Here is a 20,132-nt window from a genome sequence, read left to right on the forward strand (position 1 = left end):
TATAGTCCGCTTTATATCTTATTTTTTGTATTATCTTATTATTTTATAGTTTATATTATCATTCATTTGTTTGACATAAATATTTATTTATAGTTATTTTCAATAATTAATTGACAATATATATAATTGAGCATATAATTATTTGCATATAATTATAGCATATAATTATCTTTTTCGTTATTGAAAGGAAAAGCTAATTGGGAATGAAAAACAAAACGGAAAAAGTTGTCGTCGCGTGTCCGGAATCACATTACCTCTACGACGCTGCGGTTCAGTAAGCGTCGCGACGCCCACCGCGCACGTTGCAACGTTCGTTTGTCTTGTCACGGTGTTCCTCGGATTGTGCAAATTTTATAAATTGTTCTTTAAATAAAAAAAATTCATTTTTGTTATATCACGTGCACAAATATAACATGTAATTTAAACAAATTTATATTGAAAAAGTTGCAAAAGAGATATTGCGCTATTTTCTTTTTTATATTTCCTTTAAAGTTAAATTATGGAGCTAGATGGGTGCTGATGGACATTTTCGTGTGACCTTATCCCTAAGAAGGGAACCAACTGCTGGTCCAGTTTATTGCAAAATGGAAACTTCAGCGAGATTTCGACAGTTAAAAACCGTCAAACTAAGCTGTGAGGCCACATATCGGTTGGACATCAGCTTCAAACCGCCGCAAATATTAGAGTGGGTACAACAAATGTCACGATTAAATGATACATTAATTTTTCTTTTTTTAAGAACAATTATTTCTTTATTCATTATTTTCGTTCGTATTTGTGTCATTATTTTTTCTTTATCTGATTTTGTACCTTGTTTTATAGAACTTTATATTCAATCATAATTTTTATTATAATAATTGTAATTATAATAGAAGAGAAATATCTACGAAATTCTTTTAAATCCTTTCTTTAAAGGATTAAACATTTAATTGACAGATAATTGATTGTTATTTTTTGTATTTAATAATTTTGAGCTGTCCATTTCATTTTTACGTTATTTGATCTAAATATTTATTTTGCTACATAAATTTGCAATTAGATAAATTATATAAATGAGATCTAGTGCTAAATATATATATGATCATTATTTACATTTTTCATTTTTTAATAAATATTCATGCTTTTCAATAAACATTTATTCTTACTATTTTTCAACATAATTTATTAGATTGTTAACTAATTATATTTAATTGTTAAAATTTTTATTTTTTTAGAAATATCAATATAAAATTTTCAAATAAATTTAACATTTTTATATATCTCAGTTATTTTAAATTTCTGTTTTAATATTAAATCATTAATTTTTAAGTATAAATTATTGAATTATTAATTTATACTTAAATACAAATTGCAAATTTCATAACTTATTTGATGTATTATTCAAGAAATGATTATTTTGTTGTATCATCACTCATAAAAAAAGAAGTGCACTAATGTTAAATTTTCCAATAAAAAACCTAAAGAAATGATTTGTTTTTTTTAAAAAAAAGAAATATACATACTTTGAATTATATAATTACTATATAAAAAACAAATAAAGAAAAAGCACAACATTAATGAAAATAACTCCATTTTTTCTTTTTTAATAAATAAAGAAATTGTAAACTTTTGATTTTTCTTTCTTATTTTTAATAAATTTTTTTTAATTCTATTATAAGATTTGAATTGTCGCAATGATAATTGTCTTACGATAAAATCATGAAATATAATACTTTCCTCATAAAAGGATTTATATGAAAAATAGCGTATATTGTACAATATTAATATAGAAAAAAGATTAATATAGGGAAATTGCAAAATTTTAAACTTTTAAAAGGAATGATAAAATAAATCAATAATCAAATATAAATAAAATAAATTTTTTAAATTTTTATCATATATTTTCCTTTCGAGTTTTCGACGTTCGTCTTCAATAATAATATAATATATAACTTAACGCCCAGGGCATCTTAATGGAGAAAAATAAGAATTGTAAAATACGATCCTTCCGATCTTATAAAACTTCATGTGTTTTATGATCTCGACGAGCAATTTTAAAAGAGAAAAACGACATTAAGAAAGATCGATTTCCATCTAGTGCTCCTGAAATACCTTATCGAAGAAAGGATAAAAAGAAAGAAGAGAAAGAATCATCTCCTTGGACACCATTTTGAATAATTAGAGTGGAGAGTTTCTAAACGGCGATCTTCTCGGCTTAACTGGATAAAGGGAATCGATAAACCTTAATTCATAGACGATATTCTTCGAGGAACGAGGATTATGAAAGTAATCATTATATAATATATCACATATATTATATATTGAATAATCTTTCGTTGCTCGTAATACAAAACATAATTGATGACAAATGTGATGGAATTTATTAATGTTTCGTTTTCTTCTGCTCATTTCTGCTCGTTTTTTGTAATCGTCAAAAATTCAACATTTCAATTTTCAATCATAATATAATCGAATTATAAGTATAATTCTATTTATTCTTAAAAAAATATATTTTTGATTAGATTAGAAAGAGATATTATGCGATTATGCGATTTATGCGATTAACATCATCAATAATATTTTTTGATGAAATATATTATAGGATATAGAGTACAAGATAAAATAAAATATATTAGATTTAGATCTATTGGTATAGGTATAGATCAATTTTACCCAGTACGAGGGTTAAGAAGGATGGTTATAAAAAATTCATGTACCCGAGAGGGTTGGGAATATGTCTAGAAACTATTAAGTTTTTCATCAGAATAACCGACTTGGTGTATCTATTCGTAACTGAAGAATGTTTAAAAAAATAAATATCAATTTATTGATAATTTTGAACACTCTTGTTTATGAAGAGTTGTAGAATAAAGGTATCGAATTAGGATCTAAGATCAAATTGAGGTTACTGTGCCGAATATAGAAGAAAGGGATACAAAACGTTGTACATATATATCTATGCGACATACAAGTCGAAGAAGAGGTGAGAGCAGACCAGGTGTTACATATCTACTAAAATGATATCAGCACCTTGAATTGTAAAAATTGCAAATCGATTACGATCTTCATTCGGTTCAATGCTCGAAACAATTGATTCTTGGCTTTTGATTATCATTGACGAAAGCTGTAAAACATAAAACAAGAACTTAGAAAATGAACAATAGAAAATGAAAATGATATACATTTTAAAATATATTGAAAAAATTGTATATTCATGGCATAAATAAATGATTACGTTTTTCAAATTCGAAAGAAATAGATACAAAATTTCGAAATTTTTTTTAAAACTAATGTCACAATTTCATAATTGAATTTAGAATATTCTATAATCAAGGATAGAATCGAATAAAAATTTCATCGAAGAAGTAGAATTTGAAAGAAGCCTAACGATAAATAATTGCAATTGAGCTTCGTATATCGTGTTTCAGTACCGAAAATATGTCTTTATGTGATGAAATAGATACGTGAAAAGATGAAGGTAATCATACATGACGATTGAAATATCGACTAGTGTTATACTGCGCTGTTTTTCAATGCGTGGTAAGTAACAAAATCGTGTTCGTAACACGAATAGCGGCTAAAATTACTTGGCAATTACGATATGCAGAGTGTTGCTAGCGCATAGGTCAGTGATTTTGCGTGGATAATATTTAAACAACGAATAAAAATAAATATATGCAATTAAATCGAGTTTTCAAAGAGATTTAATAGCCTTTTTTTTACACGAAGTTATTTCAAAAGATTAATAATAATAGTCGAATTTAACATTAAAAATTTCGAAAATATATCTTCAAGTTTTCTAAAGATTTTTCTAAAATTTTTAAAAGCCCTAAAGATTAAAAAGACATTTTTCATTACAGAATTATAAATTAAAGAAATAAAATTGTTATCAAATAGACAATTTATGAAAAAATAGTAATAAAAAGATTTGAAATATTTACAAACAAAATTCTGTTTATTGTGATAAATAGAAATGTGATTTTTTAGTAGTAATAATCAAATATTTATGTATTTTTATCGATAATTTATGAATAGCAGTGAATTTTTGATGTTTCTTTTTATTACCGATGATATTGCTTTGAAAGTATATATAATATCATTCTCGAATGTAACATTCTCGGGGAAAATATTAATATCGAAATATATTGTTGAATATAAAGTTTTAAATGGATACATTCGATCTCACAAATTATTCTGCAAATTGCTTGACGATCAATGTGAAATTGGTTTCCTTCTCTTGTCTCTCATTGCACGCTAGTATTTGTAAAAATATCCTGTCCTTTGTTTCGAAATATATTGCTCGTTTTGTCATTCACTAGAAAGCATTTCAGATTAAGATGTATATGTAGTCATGACCATATTTTTTTTATTGATTATTTTTCGGGTGTAATAGGAAAATGTTCCTAAAAATTGAAAATGTTATTCGTGAATTAATTGTAATTTGAAAAATAAGAATATTATTTAGATAAATAAATCTCGTTGAAAATTGTATTTAAATTTCAATTTTATCAGCTCTAAAAATCGTGTAGAATTTTTAGAATTTTAAAATATGTAATTAACTTAAATCACGCGACACTTGAACCTACATTTCTTGAAGAAATATATTAATTAACGCGTTTTTTAATTATTATAATATGCTTACGTGTTTTAATATTTTCGAAATATGACCAATAGATATTAAAAAAAATATGTTATTTATATATATATATATATATATATATATTATATAATATATATATTATACATTATTATATATTATTTAAATACTTAAAAACTTCTTCTTTGCAATTTATATTTATTATACTATAATTTATTATCGATTTAACATCGAGAATTAAAGTGTCTATGAAATCTTTATTATAATGTTAATAACAGAAATTATAATTACATATTTTAAACATGTAATATATTTTTTCTCTATAAATATTACAATATTTATAATTAATTATCTGCGTTTTTTCGCGAATAAAACTTCAATTTCTATATACTTAAATTAGTCGTCAAATTTTTCTTCACATCTGGCAAAAGTCGATTAAATCAATTTGAATGAAAATCTTTGAATGCTCGTGATTTGCGTCAATATATATCGAACAGTAGCTATTGTGAAAGCACTAGTTGCGCGAACGATATAAAAAGAATACATGCCAAAAAAGCTTATTTATAAAATTTTCTACTAGAAAGAGTGAATTGTTTCTTCAAACATCTACTCGAATTATTTTTTACGATCTATGTAACGTAAAGTTACTTTCAACTATGGATAAATTTAAATTTACCGCTCGAAAGTACCGCTTTGAAAATAATTTTATATTATTTTATTAATTTTAATTTGAAAATGTATTTCATTTCATTTCTTTTTTTTCTTTTTTTAATTTCATATTACAACATTTGATCTATTTATTGCATTCATTAAATAATATTTCCTATCCTTCAATTGATGCATGCATTATTTATAAAATATTGAATCGCAAAAATTATTTATTTATTCTTTTTATTTTATTAAAATTACTTATTCATTATTTTTATTTTCATGAAATAATTGATGCATTAAAAATTATTATTAATAATAGCAATTATAAAGTAATATATAAATAATATATAAATATAAAATTATATATTATTATATATTAAATTATATTTTATATTGTTCAAGTTATTCGAAAACTAAAATAGATAATAATTAATTATTAGATTTGTACAAATTAAATTATTACGATATCGGTAAATTAATATTCTAATCAGTTATTTAATTATTGTATTATAAATGCAGGTGTTTCTCTAATTATTTTTAATAGACATATAAGAATCTATATATTGCAACCTTAATAATTCATTTCACGAATGACTAGCTAATGCATTTTAACGATCGAAAGTTTCGAGTTAACTCTGAGAAAGTCGAATGAGTCACGTACACGCATTGTTCCATAAAAATATAATGACATATGTCGTGATATTCTCGTATTTCTTTCTAGAGCAATTAAACTATGAAGAAAAATCAGTAGTAACAAGACTGATAAGTCATACGATTACAAAGCTACTTCAGCTGTAATATGAGATAAAAATCCATTTTCTTACAATTTTAATTATTAACCTTATAATTGGATTATTTCTCAACAAATATTCTATTATTGATATTAAATCAATTTGAATGAAAAGATCTATCAAAATGGCGTATCTTATAATAATAACATAGATGAAAAAAAATCTTCCAGTGCAGTGGTGTAAAGACACATTGGCCCGACAGCGTCATATAACAGGCAAGAAACCAGGTCACGGAATAAAAAATATTCCACTTTCAAAAGTATTATAGACTGGTAGAACTAGAACAACTAGCATATTTCCATGTGGTTTATAACATCGAATAAAAAAAATATAATTAGTAAAAAAAAAAAGAATATCAAAGAAACAAATAAAAAAAAATCTTATTCATTCATTCGAATTTTATCTGAAATCTAATCCTTTAAAAAAATTATTGAATATCCAATTTTTAATATTTATCAAAATTATGAATTTTTATAAATACATAAAAATAGATTATGAATAATAAAATTTTTAAAATCTTGATTAAGCGACACGTAAATGGCATGCAAATATACATTTATAGCTAAAGTAATCTTAAGGTTACATGAAAATTAATTATTCGAGATATTAATAAAATTATTCGACGTTTTATTAAACGTTAAAATTTTATTTAAAGTACTAAATATATATATGGAGATATGCGTGAAATAACCTAGTATGTATTCAGAATGTTTGCAAAATCTTCGATTTATTCAACACGATAAAATACAGAGTGCAAGTGTTTGCGCAAAGAAGATCTATTTATCGCGACACGAGTCAGCAATTTTCACGTCTTTGTTAGAAAACCTTCGTAAAACGCGGTTGTCGACACCTCTTAAAATAATATTTCTCAATCTTCTTTTCAAGATTTCAAGATCTTTTTTCTTATCAAGATTTAACAATAGAAAAATTGAAGTTGTCTTTCTATCTTGCTTAAATTATACACATTTAAAAGAATGAATCAGAATTTTTCAAAAATTTCTAGTTTCAATGTTAAATGTTTTTTTTCTTTATTTTTGAATAGCAAGTGCAAGGAAAAAAAAAGAAGGAAACGAAAACAGAGAAAAAGAATGAGAAAGAGGAAAAAAAAAAAAGAAAAATTAAAAGGAGTAAAAATACAAGATAGTGAATAGCTTTTTGTTTCAAGAGAGATTGCCTTTCAAAAGAGGATGCTTCATGTTACATTGCCCTCTTCATCTTCTCTTTATTTCCCGCGCGGCCGTTAAATTTGCTAATTGGAAATCTCTTTTGTCGGAGATTCGTTTGTATTGTTTGGTTGATTTAAGTAAATACATGCAGCCAATTATTCCGCGGATTATTTAAACTGAATATAATTTGTTAGACTCAAAAGAAATGTATACATTTTTGCTATATTTATTTTGTTGGAAAGAATAAAAAAAAATGAAGCAAAATTAACACTGACTATTTTACAGATTTCTTTTTTCTTTCGAGAAATAATATTAGAAAATTATTGAAATTCTTAAAAAATTTATGCATATAAAACAGAATTTCGATGCAATTTTAATCATTTGAAAAATAATTTTGTAAAAAATAACTTTTCGAATCAGATTTACTATAAATGAGTATAATATGCTAGATAATACCATGCCTAACTATAAAAACAAATCAAGAAAATATGTTTTGAAACAATAATAAAGTAGAAAAAGATATTATAAATAAGATTGGAAAATTTCTCTAATTTTTTTTTTCTAACTTTTTGAATTGCATAAATTCTGAGGAAAAAATATAATATGCATTAGAATTAATTTAAGAAGTTATTCAATTTTCAACATGTATTATCGAAATAAATTGATATAATAAAAATACTTAATCTTTGTATTGATATCCGAATATCGAGGTATATTCAAATTTAAAATTTTATTAAAAAAAAAAAAAAATATCGAATTCATTTAATTAAATGATGTCAAAAATATTAGGATAATGATTAAAATTATCATTACTATGTTCATTTAATTGGTTCTTACAATAAATAAGAAGTAATTAGTGGAACTGCAATAACTAGAGTAATAGATAATGGAACTGCATGATAGAATAGCATAAACCAGAGTCAATTGTTCGAGATCCAATATCGTTGAATAATAGCTTGCCAACGATTTAGGTCGCAACTAAACCTCATAACCGCGAAACAGTTCGACGAATTAATTAAAGTCTCATTTTGAAACTTTTCAAAATGTTTAGAATGTGTATTCGAAAGATACATCGAGGCATATGTACAAGGAAGATATTTTTCGCCTACCAACACGAAAATATATTTTCTTCCAAGATTGCGCGTGATCTATCAAAGTCATCGCTTCTGGACTCGTTTTCTCTTCCTCTCTCTCTTCCTCTCTCTCTTCCTCTCTCTCTTCCTCTCTCTCTTCCTCTCTCTCTCTCTCTCTCTCTCTCTCTCTCTCTCTCTCTCTCTCTCTCTCTCTCTCTCTCTCTCTCTCTCGCCTTTCTTTTCTCCAAAAAGTGTGCCTGCACTTTATTCGATTGAAGTCGATTTCTGTCCTTCTCTTTCATGATTATGGATGAGATATCTCGATACCACGATACCATCGTTTATGCATTACTATTAGACAAGACATTTTGCCATCATGATTTTGTTCATACGATATTATACGTATACTAAATATTTCATATTATAACATTGATTCCTATAGTTTTTTTAAGATAAAATTTTTCAATTATTATAATATGGAGTATCATATCATATACTAAGGAGTATCATATCAATTAGTTAGTATCATATCAATTATACTAATAGATGATGAAATATTCATTGGCACAATGAGAATCAATTATATTAGGCTTCATCATTGACTTTATCAGCCTATGAGGAAGTCGATCATGTAAAGTTCTAGTTTGCATAAAAATTTTTTTCTTATATCTATCAAGTGTGATCATCTCACCTGTTCGGAAGAAGAAGTCTTGATAACTCAGATACGTAATAGCCAAGAGGAGAAAGATGAAAGACAGTATAAGATCACTCGATTTTCTCTGAAAGAAATATATAATATTGCTTATATGATGCTATAAATAAGATATTTCGCTATTGTCACTTATGCAATATCGTGATAAAGAAAACTGTTAAGAAAAGAATAGAGTAAGCGCAAGGATGATAAAGCTTTCTATTTTAAATCGGAGATTTATAAAAATGATGAATCTTATCTAACACTAAGTGTATATTCTATAATCTTCTATATTTACTAGTTATACAAAACACAATATAAACTTAAATATATTAAATGAATACTTTGTTTTACAAACTATAAAAAATCGGTCCATATTAGAAAAGAAACGATAAACATAGAATAAAGTTTCGTGAAAAATAGAAGGATTATACTGTTCAATTATACTGTTCAATTATTGAAAGAATTATTTATTAGAAGAATATTTCTTTTTTATCATCATTTTTATTCAATTGAAAGAAAAGAAAAGAAACATGTCCGCTGAAACATCATTGCGAACAACATATTTAAAATGACCCATACATGTTGAAAGATATTACGATATTATGTATTAACATCTAGATTTCATGATGTATCAAATGCAACTTACATCTACAAATTTGTAACATGAAGAAATAATTCTATGAAATCTGGAATGATATTATGATTATTAAAATGAACAATTTTTTACTTGATGCGTAAAACTTTGAATTACATAGCAATAAGAGTTGACTTTAAATTGTCGAATTGATTACGAACGAATTTCGATATTGAAAATTAATCAAAAATATTTTGCATTTTTATTTTGTAATACATTATGACTTTCCACATTTGCATATTCCGAAATCAAGAATTTTTTTATATTCCATTATTTGTTATCAATCGGACATATCTCCATCACATCCATTTTTGCATCGCACTCCTTTTTCTACTTTCACCGCAATCGTTCTTAATCGTTCACTTTAAATCTTATCAACTTCGTATCCTGTAGAATTTTTTTTTTAATATCAAAAAATACTATAATATTATGGATTTTTGTAATTAATAAAAATTTTTACCATAAAGATCTGATTCCTTTTGATATATTATTAAACATATTATTATTATTTTGATATATTAGTAAACATATATTAGTAAACATTTGATACAAGATTACTGTTTTCATAATAAAAAAGTCTCAAGATTCTTCGAATATTCTTATCGAAAAAAAAAAAAGAAAAATTGATACTTACGATTCATAATTTTTTATATTTTTCACGAATAGTAACAAAATTGTATTAATCGATTATATATATGCTTTTAGATTATTCGTAATTCACTATTGAAAAGTTTTTTTTCAATATGTATATTTTCACTTATAAGTATGAGAATATCTGATTTGATTGGTATAAAATGATATAATTTTAATATTCTTATTAAAATTAGAATGTTGTAATCATCTTTGTGAAGTATAAAATAGAAAATAACTTACATTATAAAATTTTTAGTTTTTCTTACAAAAATTATTTATGTAATTATAAAAAAATAATGAATAATTATATATTTGCTATCTCTAATCCAGTCTTCATTTAAATCTAGTCTTTATTTACAGTCATAAAAAAATTTGCTGGATATGAATTCTTCGTCTTATATCATTATTAATGAAACTAAAAATAAAAAAAAATGTAATAAAAATCATATAACAAAATAATTTTAATTTAGTTATACATACCTAATTGTTGATAATTTTATCATGCATATTGAATATAATATAGTTTCCTTAAAATTCAAAAGAGATTATAATTATTAAAGGTTTTTATAATTTTCAATTTTTATAAATATTCTAAGATTTATGAACAAGTATATATCAGATATTTGAATCGATATATTCGTTGACTATTTCAATTCTATGATTGCAATTGATCGATATTAGGATATTGATCCAAATGCATTGTCTTAAAAAATTCTCGTCTTTTGTTCATTTTTTATTTCCTTTTTACTTTTACTACAATCGGTCGTGTATTTTATTTTTAGAAGTTACATAGTATGTATTGGAAAGTGATGTGCCGCAAATATGAATTTCAACTTCACAATTTTGTTTCGAATTTATATAATATTATCATTTAAATATTTAAGAGCGTCTTTGAATATCTAATCGATAAATATATCGATTTAAGCAATCGAATTCTTCAACATAAAAGCTAATTTTATTGGAGTTCGAAAATATAAAATTTATTGTAAATATTATACGATTGAAGATAGAAAATATAATTTCAATTTAATAAAATTGAATTTCTTCTTTAAATTTTATGATTTCAATGATAATTTTTTTTTTTTTTACAAATTGATATGTTGTATATTTTATTTTCGATTTGAAGTTCTTTCTAAAATATGAATATTATATAATTATAATAAGAGTTGGAATACAATATTAGTAAGATTGATTTCGCATTCTATTAATTGCTCAAAACTTTATATATTTTGTTTTTCATTTTTAATTTAAAATGCGCATAAATTTTATTATATATATATTATATAATCAAATTAAAAATATAAAAAATAATGATAATAAATAGTCCTGTAAATACATATAATTAAAAAATTATTTATCGAATAAGTAAAAATATAAAACAGAAACAATCTTAAAAATATTTAAATACAAAAGACAATTTTTAATAGAAAAATTTAATAGAAAACTTTTAAATAGAAAAGACAATTTTTATTATTTATAATACTAGAAGATTTGCAATAAAATCAATGTATTTTAATTAAATATAAAAATACTTTTATGATATTTCATTATTTTCTTTCTTATTATAATACATGCATTTTATAAAATCAATTTATTTATATATAATTATTTATATATTCAAAATACTAACCTATAACTTTCTGTTTCACTATAACACATTTTCTGTATAATATGAAAATAATAATAATAATATAATAATAATAATAATAAAGAAAGATATGAAATTAAAATTTAATAATTTATAAAATATTAAAATTTTGCAACTATTTTGTGAATGACTACAATATATACGTGCTAGATGATGCATAATAGAAACGAGATTCAGAATCTCAAATACCTGGTCGAGGATGCAAATGCATTTGAAGCACGATTCTGTCGACGCGGACGTGACTATCGATTTGCGATCAATAAATCGCTTCGATGCTTGCTTACAATTGAAACTAAAAAACGTTCGATTCGATTAACCTTTTAGTTTGCTTTTAAATTATCCGTTATTTTTCTTTTTTTATAGAACCTAACAATTTTTTCCTTTTTTTTAGTATTATTTTTAGAAAAATAAAAACAATAATATAAGAAATCAAAATTTAAAACATAGATTTAAAATAGAATAAATAAATTAATATTAGAAATTTAATAAAACTTTTAAATTAAGAAAATTTTAACAAAATCTTTAATATTGATATTTAAATATCTTTTATATTATTTTTATTCTATTATAGTAGTATAATACTACGAAACTTACCTAAATAATAATCTTTGAACTTATAGGTCCCTCAGCATAGGAGGTAAACAAGTGGAAACAATCGAGCGTGCACGGGACGGAACAGCCTGCGCTTACAGTGCTTATCATAGCACGAAAGGTATACCGGCAAGTGCTCGTGGACATCGTGAAGAATTGCCAATAGCTATGCGTGTCTTGGGTTCCGGTTACCTTACTACTTGCCTGCAAATCAAATACTACCGTCAAGATGATCAAAGCCATTGTGAATGGGGTGCCAGATTACACTGTATCGAATTGGATTGTTCAAGCGTAGAAGGCAGATTGGTTACAGTAGATCGGGAAACTTATAGAAAACTTGGTATAGAATCCTAGCAATCGATGGGTGTTAATGTTATGAAAGCCATCACATAACGAAAAAGCTAATATTTGTTTTTTCGTGAAAATGGTACATGACTTTTATCAATTGTAATTGGAATCAAAATTGTTTGTTAACTAATGAAAGGATCAGAACATAAATAGCAATTTCATTTGGAATTTGAGTCGTATATCATATGATAAAAAATATAATATAATGGTATTTTAAATACATTCAATTTTTAGACTTGAAAATATAAAAAATACTTGAATATTTTTGAAAACTATCGTAAAATTGAAAATAATAATCTTTTTATCAATCGACTTTTCTAGTAAAGAAATAATATAATAAAATATTTACTATCAAAGAAAGGAAATAATGACTAAATATCTATTAATCAAATAATGTTAACAAAATCATTTTATTAACATATTTAAGATATAATTTCATTTTCCTATTTTTCTATAACAAAAAACATATTTGTATATACATATATTAGAACATACATGTATATATAATGCAATTATTATAAATTGATATAGAAAATAGAATTAATATCATAATATAATTATAAGAATATCTTGTTTAATCAAAATGCAAAATACTATTTCTAGAATTATGTGTAATAATTCATTCAATATTTTTTTAAGGAATACATTTTTTAATGATTTATAATCATTAAGAAATCAATAAAAAATATTTATTTAATATTTAAAAGATATAAATATATCGATCTACTAATAATTTAAAAATATTATCAAAACGAAATTTACTTATAATATATTTGCAATATACACAATTTCGACAATTAAACATTTCATGCACTGACTAAATATATATATATTTTTTTGGCTTAATAAATAAAAAGTTGTAAATTAAAATAAATATGGAGATTTCTACTATTCACACATTTTATATATAATACACATATTATAGTACAGATCATACTAAAAGAAAATACATAAAAAAAAATTATTATTTATATCGGAATAAATTGTAAATCATAAATTATTTAAACATAAATTCATTATATTATTTGAAATGTATAAAAAATGCATCGACTAAAAATTATTTGTTGTATTGTTATATGAATGTCAACATAAATGAAAATTAAACGTAATTTATGTTAACTTATAAATTGTTAAAAAATATGTTAATTTATGAATTATATCATAGATTAATATAAAATAGTTTTAAAGAAACTGCATTTATTTTTTTAAATTAAATTTTTCATTAATTAACTATATTTTATTGTAAAAAATTATTATATAATTTAATATGAAACTTAATAATATAAAAAAAGCACATGATTATTATTATGCTATTCAAGACATGTTAAACTATTAATATCATTGCATAAATAGTATATTAATATTATAAATTGTCATAATATTCACATAATATTTTTACACTTATTGACATATACACTTATTTTTACACTATATATTATTACACTAATTTTTTATTTTATTTAATAAAGTTAATATAAATTTCTTTTAAAAACGATTTCTTTTAAAAAGATTATTTAAATTAATGGAATTATTTTTTTATACCATGAAAGCATATTTTAACCAAATAATTTATATGTATGATTTCTTACAATTATTATTCTTTACTATTTATATGTATAGTTCTTTTATTTGTCATGTAATTGTTGAATGTTTAATATTATAAATTTTTATATTTATATGATTAAAATAATTTTATTATTATTTATTTAATTATAATATATAATTTATAATTATAAATATTTATATTTTTGCACAATATTAAATGCAAATATTCATTTTCTGACATATGTGAATATTATACATATATTATAAATTCAAATATAATAAAGAAATAAATAAATAAAATTTTTAAATAAAATAAAATTCATAATTTATAAAAATTTATTATTGATAAATAATAATATAACAAATAATATAAATTTATATATACATTTTCTTGTATAATTATATATGTATGAGCAAATGCATACACAAATGTATATCACACATCATAAATTCTTTATAAATCAATTTTTATTACAATGCTTTCTTAATTTATTAAAAATCTTAGTAATCAGCGAAATGACCAAGCAGTGCCTCTATGCTTTACAAACACAGATTGTTCCTATTCTTCATTGACATAATTATTTATCTATAATAATACTGGTATCTGTATTATTACAATCAATTGAAATAAATTATTTAATCCTTCAATAATATATGAAATATTTTAATCCTAAAATATATTGAACATATAAAAAATTTATTGGTACAATTCAATTTAATTATAATAGTTTAATAGTTTAATTATAAATAAATAAACTCTTAATAAAGTTTATAATTACACATAAATTTTAAAATATAGGTAATTGATAATTTAATAAAAGAGCAGCTAGAACTTTGTTAGATATCTTTTCTAGCCGAGTTCTCATTCGTACTGCTAATTTATTTGATTTTTTTAAATACATAGCAGAATGATGTAATGCAATTGTATATGGAATAGGACACCAATTTTGATTCACAATTCCCCTAACAAGTGCTGTTATGTAACTTTCTATTAAAGATGTATCTTCCTCAAAAGGATATAAATATTCTTTTAATGGAATAATTAATTGTTCTAATGGTAATCTAATATATCGAAGTAAACCTACGTGTTCCGACCATAACAGTTTTCTATAATGAACATCATGTCTTTGTGAAATTGGTATCAATAATGCCATTGAAAAACCATAATCACCATAGGAAGTTGAACAAAAATGTTCACACATAGCAGTAAACAAATCTGTAAAAGAATTAAGTCCTGGCAGATCTATTGTAAAATTAAATTTTTTGTAGTTATCTTTTACTAAAATTGTAATGACTTTAGTAAGTAAAATAGAAACATCATTATTCAAATATAATGTATCGCACAAGTATATCAATATTAATCTACTAAATCTCAAAGTTTGCGATAATTTTTCAATTAAATCCGGTAATATTAATTCTAAACTCAATACGGTTAAGACAATAGTTTTGTCATTATCATTACATATATTATTATTTCTATATTTTGTATAGATATGTACAATAGGTAAATAAAACCAATCTTTAGGCATTGCTGCTTGATCCCATTTATCATTTAATGTTATATATTGTTCGTATAAACTAGAAACATCATGATTTAAATTTAATTTGATATCTTCTATATTTGAATTTAAATTTAATTTTTTTAATTCATTCGTTATTATTTTTATATTTAATTTTTCTTTTGCTAATGAAATCCTAAGCATATTTTGTACATCAGATGAATAATCAGCAGGTAAAGATGATACAAGTTTAATAGCAATTTTCCAAATAGTATGCATCATCTTATCATCCAATTTATCTTCAACAAAGAGAGTTGCATTTACTATAGCAACCAAAAAAGAAAATTCTGATCTTGTATACCATGATCTTTCTAAACACCAGTCTGTTGTTTCTAATTTTTTTAAATACTTATAAAGTTGTGGAAGATTGAGTATTGCCTGGATTTCTTCTATGAAAGAATGATCAATAAATATATTTAAAACTGTGGCAAGAAAAGGCATACAAGATTGTTGAGATACAATAGGTTGTAATTGCCCATCATATGTTAACACATTTAAATGAGGTAAAGCAGAAGGATTGCGTTCAATAGCTAAAGAACAATTACTTAACAAATTTGAAGTAGAACTAAAAAGTAAAAATATAAAAATTAGAACATTGAAAATTATTGTAGTAAAAAATTTTAATATAACAATTTTAAGTTCTTAATTTTTACTTACCCGAGATTGGAAAATACTTTTGATCGAGATATGTTTAATTTTTTAATTACAGTACTATCTTTTATTGCCAATAATGTTTCTGCGATCAATTTTGTATTACCCCACTATAATATAATATAATTATTATATAATATAATAGTATTTTATAATGCATATATACTCATATTTTATATCATATTTTAATTAAACATACCGTGATATTATCTAAAGATAGAAGTTGTATACTCCATTTAAATAATAAAACTGATATATTTGCTTTTAGAGATTCTAAACAACTTGCAACAGCAATTAAAGCTGCTGCATATTCACAAAATAATTCAGAAATGTTTTGAATATCGTGATTACTTAACAAAAGTTGTAATTGGGATATAAGAATTAATTGTGCCCCACTTAAACTATCTGTTGCCTCTTCATACAACAATAAAGTCTTCCACAATCGTAAACTTTCAATGCTGAGATTAAAACTTATTTTTCTATTAAAAAATTTGTTTTATATAATATTTATATATAAAAAAATTGATTATTAATATATTAATTATAAAATTGATTATTGATATTAATTAAATTAAAGTAAATAATATATAATATTACCTTGCATCACAAGTGATGTACGAAATAATACGTTGTACAATTTTAAGATTATTTAATTTTTGTGCAACAGATTTTTCTCCATAACAAAGTAAAACACGACAAAATCTAACTGCAGCAACTACTGGTACTCCATAAACATTATTTATAGTATCTGTTATTGCTATAAATATGAAAATATATAAATTTTGATTACATTATTTCTAAATATTGTATTATCTCTAAATATGATAATATTTATACGAATATTTATATAAAACATATAAAACATATAAAAACCTAATGCATTTGTAGATAACGGTATAAAATGTTCAATTATAATCTCCAATAAATGTGAAGTATTTGCAATTTTTATAGTAGTAATAGGCGAATGTCGTACAAGTCTAATTAAAATTTCCAATGCACAAGTTATAGCAACTGGTGATGGCCGCACTTCATTCAAAATATAGCTACAAATAATTTCAATTAGTTTTTTTAATAAATTTTTCATAGTATTTATTCAGAAATAAAATAATTGAAAATACCGAATTCTTAAAAGTATATCAGTTCTTAATAAACCAGCAATTGCATCCAATTGCACTAGTTCATGATCTTTTAAATTATTTATATCATCAACATCAGTTTTTGATGTTGTTAAAATAGGTTCTTTATAATTTTTAAAACCATATAATCTATCTAAACAAATTTCATCCTCTTCACTATATAAAAAAGCTCTAAGTGCTTGTAAAGTTGCTGTAATCACAGCTACTGATGTATCATCCAAAGAAAATCTTAATAATAGTAAAAGATTTCTTTGACTTAATGCAATCAAGGGTGGAGGTTGTAATACTTTATCATACCAACCCTTACGACTTTTTTCTATAATATTTGCTAAAGTTATAAGAGCTGTACAACGTTGTTGTTGTGTTGACGATCGAGTAAGTTGCAATAATTCTTGTAAAGAATAACCAGGACGTTCAGGTTCTTCTCCATGATGATGTAAACCTTTTTGCATAGATATATTGTCATCTTTATAAGCTAATAATACACCTATTAAAAATATTACAAAAATATTTTAAAAATATTGAAATGCATTTTTTATTTTTTTTTTTTAAATAGATTGATATTTAAAAACTTACCATTAAAGTCAAAACGAGCATTGTATGGTTCATCTGAAGCAGATTCATTTGTTTTTTCTGCAGGTATATCTTCCATCCATTTTAATTTTTCATATTCAAGAGAATCCATATGTATCCAACCTTTTTCTTTAGCTTGTTCCATTAATTTTTTAGAAGATTTTGGTATATTTTGTTTAAGATCATCTATTTGCATAGTATTATCATTATTTTTTATTGAATCATCATGTTTATTAGAAATTTTTTCTATAATTGTTTTTTTTAAAAATGTAGATTTCACATTTTGATCTTGAACTTCATTATTTGATATTTCATTATTTTCTCGAATTTTATTTATTTTTTGTTTTTTAATTCTTTTATCTCTTAAAAATTGTATTAATTCTGGTTTCAGAGTTATTTCAAGTTTACTTTTTTCTTTTAATATATCTTCTTGACTCATCTGGTTTAATCGTTCTAAATTTTCTTTATGTATTTCATTTGCCCATGATCCTTCAATAATAACACTTTTATCACTAATGCATAAAAAATCAGAACTTTGGAATTCTTTTATATTATTTGAAGCATTACTTTTAGGAGAAATTTGTTGCCAAAATAAACTTTGACTTTTATCATTCTTCTAAAAAGATAAATAAATAAATTGGAATCAATATATTGAAATATTTTAATATTATTTATTTTTAAAAAATATATTTATATATACCATATCTGTAGAAACAAAAACTTCAGGAAAACCTGTATTATAACAAAAGAATTTTTTTTTATCAAATTTATATGTATCATATTTTTTTTCCACAATATTTCCTATTACTATTTTTGAAGATGTTATATTTTGGACAGAATCCTGTAATTTGTTTTTTTCAGTTTCTTTAATTAAAGGATTTATAATATTACCACTTCCTTGCGAAGTACATATTCTATCTTCTGTTTTTAATTTTTTTAATTCAGAAAATTTTGATTTGACTTTATTAAAACTCTTGTGCTTGTAAGGAATTGCAGTAAAAGTAGTATTTAAAGATTTTGTGGATTCCTTTAAATTAATTACTTTAGCTGATGGTTGTTGTTTATTTCTTAAAAATTCTTCTTGCATACGAAATAATTCTTCTTCACTATCAGTTGGTTTAGGTCGCTTTAGAACTGAATTTCCATCCATTATAATTTAAAACTTATTTTTAAATTCCAAAATTTTAATTCTTATTATTAAATATTTTTATTTTTATTTCTTATCTTTATGATTATATTTAAACAATTGATAGTTTTATTAATTTCGATATTTATTATTTTGTATAACTTTATATGTCAATTTACTTTATTTTTTTCAAATATTATGATAATATTTAAAATTAATATATTTTAAGTAAAAATTCTTACTTGTTATTTGGATATGATCATGAATATATATCAACATACAATAAAATTGCATTGTTATTGCATCGTTGCTATGTCTGGTCTCGTGTCAAAAACAATCATAGACAAAAAAACAAATAATGGAAGAAAAATAGATTGTGCACACATAGATTAACTTTGCTTTTGAAATGTTTTTAACACTCAAGAGATGGCATTGATGGTTTTATCTATCCTTTTTCCCAATATTTTTATCTTTTCTTTTGTTTTATTTATTTATGATATTTTAATGTCGTTGATTCCCTAATTTTTAACTAAACTTAGTTCTTTTCCTACCATTTATTTTTTTTTTATCAATATTTGCTTTATATTTTAATATTTGATTAAATTTTAATTTATTGTTTTCTTTTCAAATCATCGATATCTTATCTATTATCTACTGCAAGAATTTTTTACATTTATCACAATATTTATAATTACATTTATTAATAATGTGTATAAATAAATTTAATTTATATGTAT

General features: G+C 23.0%; 2 protein-coding genes across 2 annotated transcripts; one reads left to right on the top strand and one right to left on the bottom strand.

Annotated features, from left to right (window-relative positions):
- Positions 1 to 269: 269 nt before the first annotated feature.
- LOC122721006 (CB1 cannabinoid receptor-interacting protein 1-like) lies at positions 270 to 13,064 on the top strand. The gene is made up of 2 exons (XM_043948176.1): positions 270 to 685; positions 12,487 to 13,064. The coding sequence occupies exons 1-2, from the start codon at positions 510 to 512 to the stop codon at positions 12,809 to 12,811; spliced, it is 501 nt and encodes a 166-aa protein (XP_043804111.1). The 5' UTR covers positions 270 to 509; the 3' UTR covers positions 12,812 to 13,064.
- Positions 13,065 to 14,693: 1,629 nt separating this feature from the next.
- LOC122720867 (RNA polymerase II-associated protein 1) lies at positions 14,694 to 19,698 on the bottom strand. The gene is made up of 8 exons (XM_043947905.1): positions 18,970 to 19,698; positions 18,273 to 18,885; positions 17,679 to 18,183; positions 17,434 to 17,603; positions 17,158 to 17,317; positions 16,760 to 17,039; positions 16,567 to 16,670; positions 14,694 to 16,474 (listed from the first exon to the last, which is right to left on the bottom strand). The coding sequence occupies exons 1-8, from the start codon at positions 19,417 to 19,419 to the stop codon at positions 15,139 to 15,141; spliced, it is 3,618 nt and encodes a 1,205-aa protein (XP_043803840.1). The 5' UTR covers positions 19,420 to 19,698; the 3' UTR covers positions 14,694 to 15,138.
- Between the last annotated feature and the right edge of the window lie 434 nt (positions 19,699 to 20,132).

The sequence above is a fragment of the Apis laboriosa genome, unplaced genomic scaffold (genome assembly GCF_014066325.1).
Source record: "Apis laboriosa isolate Shangri-la unplaced genomic scaffold, ASM1406632v1 scaffold13_cov153, whole genome shotgun sequence".
NCBI lineage: Eukaryota > Metazoa > Arthropoda > Insecta > Hymenoptera > Apidae > Apis > Apis laboriosa.

Bases quoted from the DNA above. Each gene is read 5' to 3' on its own strand.
- LOC122720867 (XM_043947905.1), bottom strand. From the start codon at position 19,419: ATGGATGGAAATTCAGTTCTAAAGCGACCTAAACCAACTGATAGTGAA. The intron at 18,184-18,272 runs GTAAGTTTTTAA...TATTTTTAATAG, and splicing joins TGCTCGTTTTGACTTTAATG to GTGTATTATTAGCTTATAAA. The intron at 17,318-17,433 runs GTTTTTATATGT...TCATATTTATAG, and splicing joins GTTATCTACAAATGCATTAG to CAATAACAGATACTATAAAT.
- LOC122721006 (XM_043948176.1), top strand. From the start codon at position 510: ATGGGTGCTGATGGACATTTTCGTGTGACCTTATCCCTAAGAAGGGAA. The intron at 686-12,486 runs GTGGGTACAACA...TTGAACTTATAG, and splicing joins AAACCGCCGCAAATATTAGA to GTCCCTCAGCATAGGAGGTA.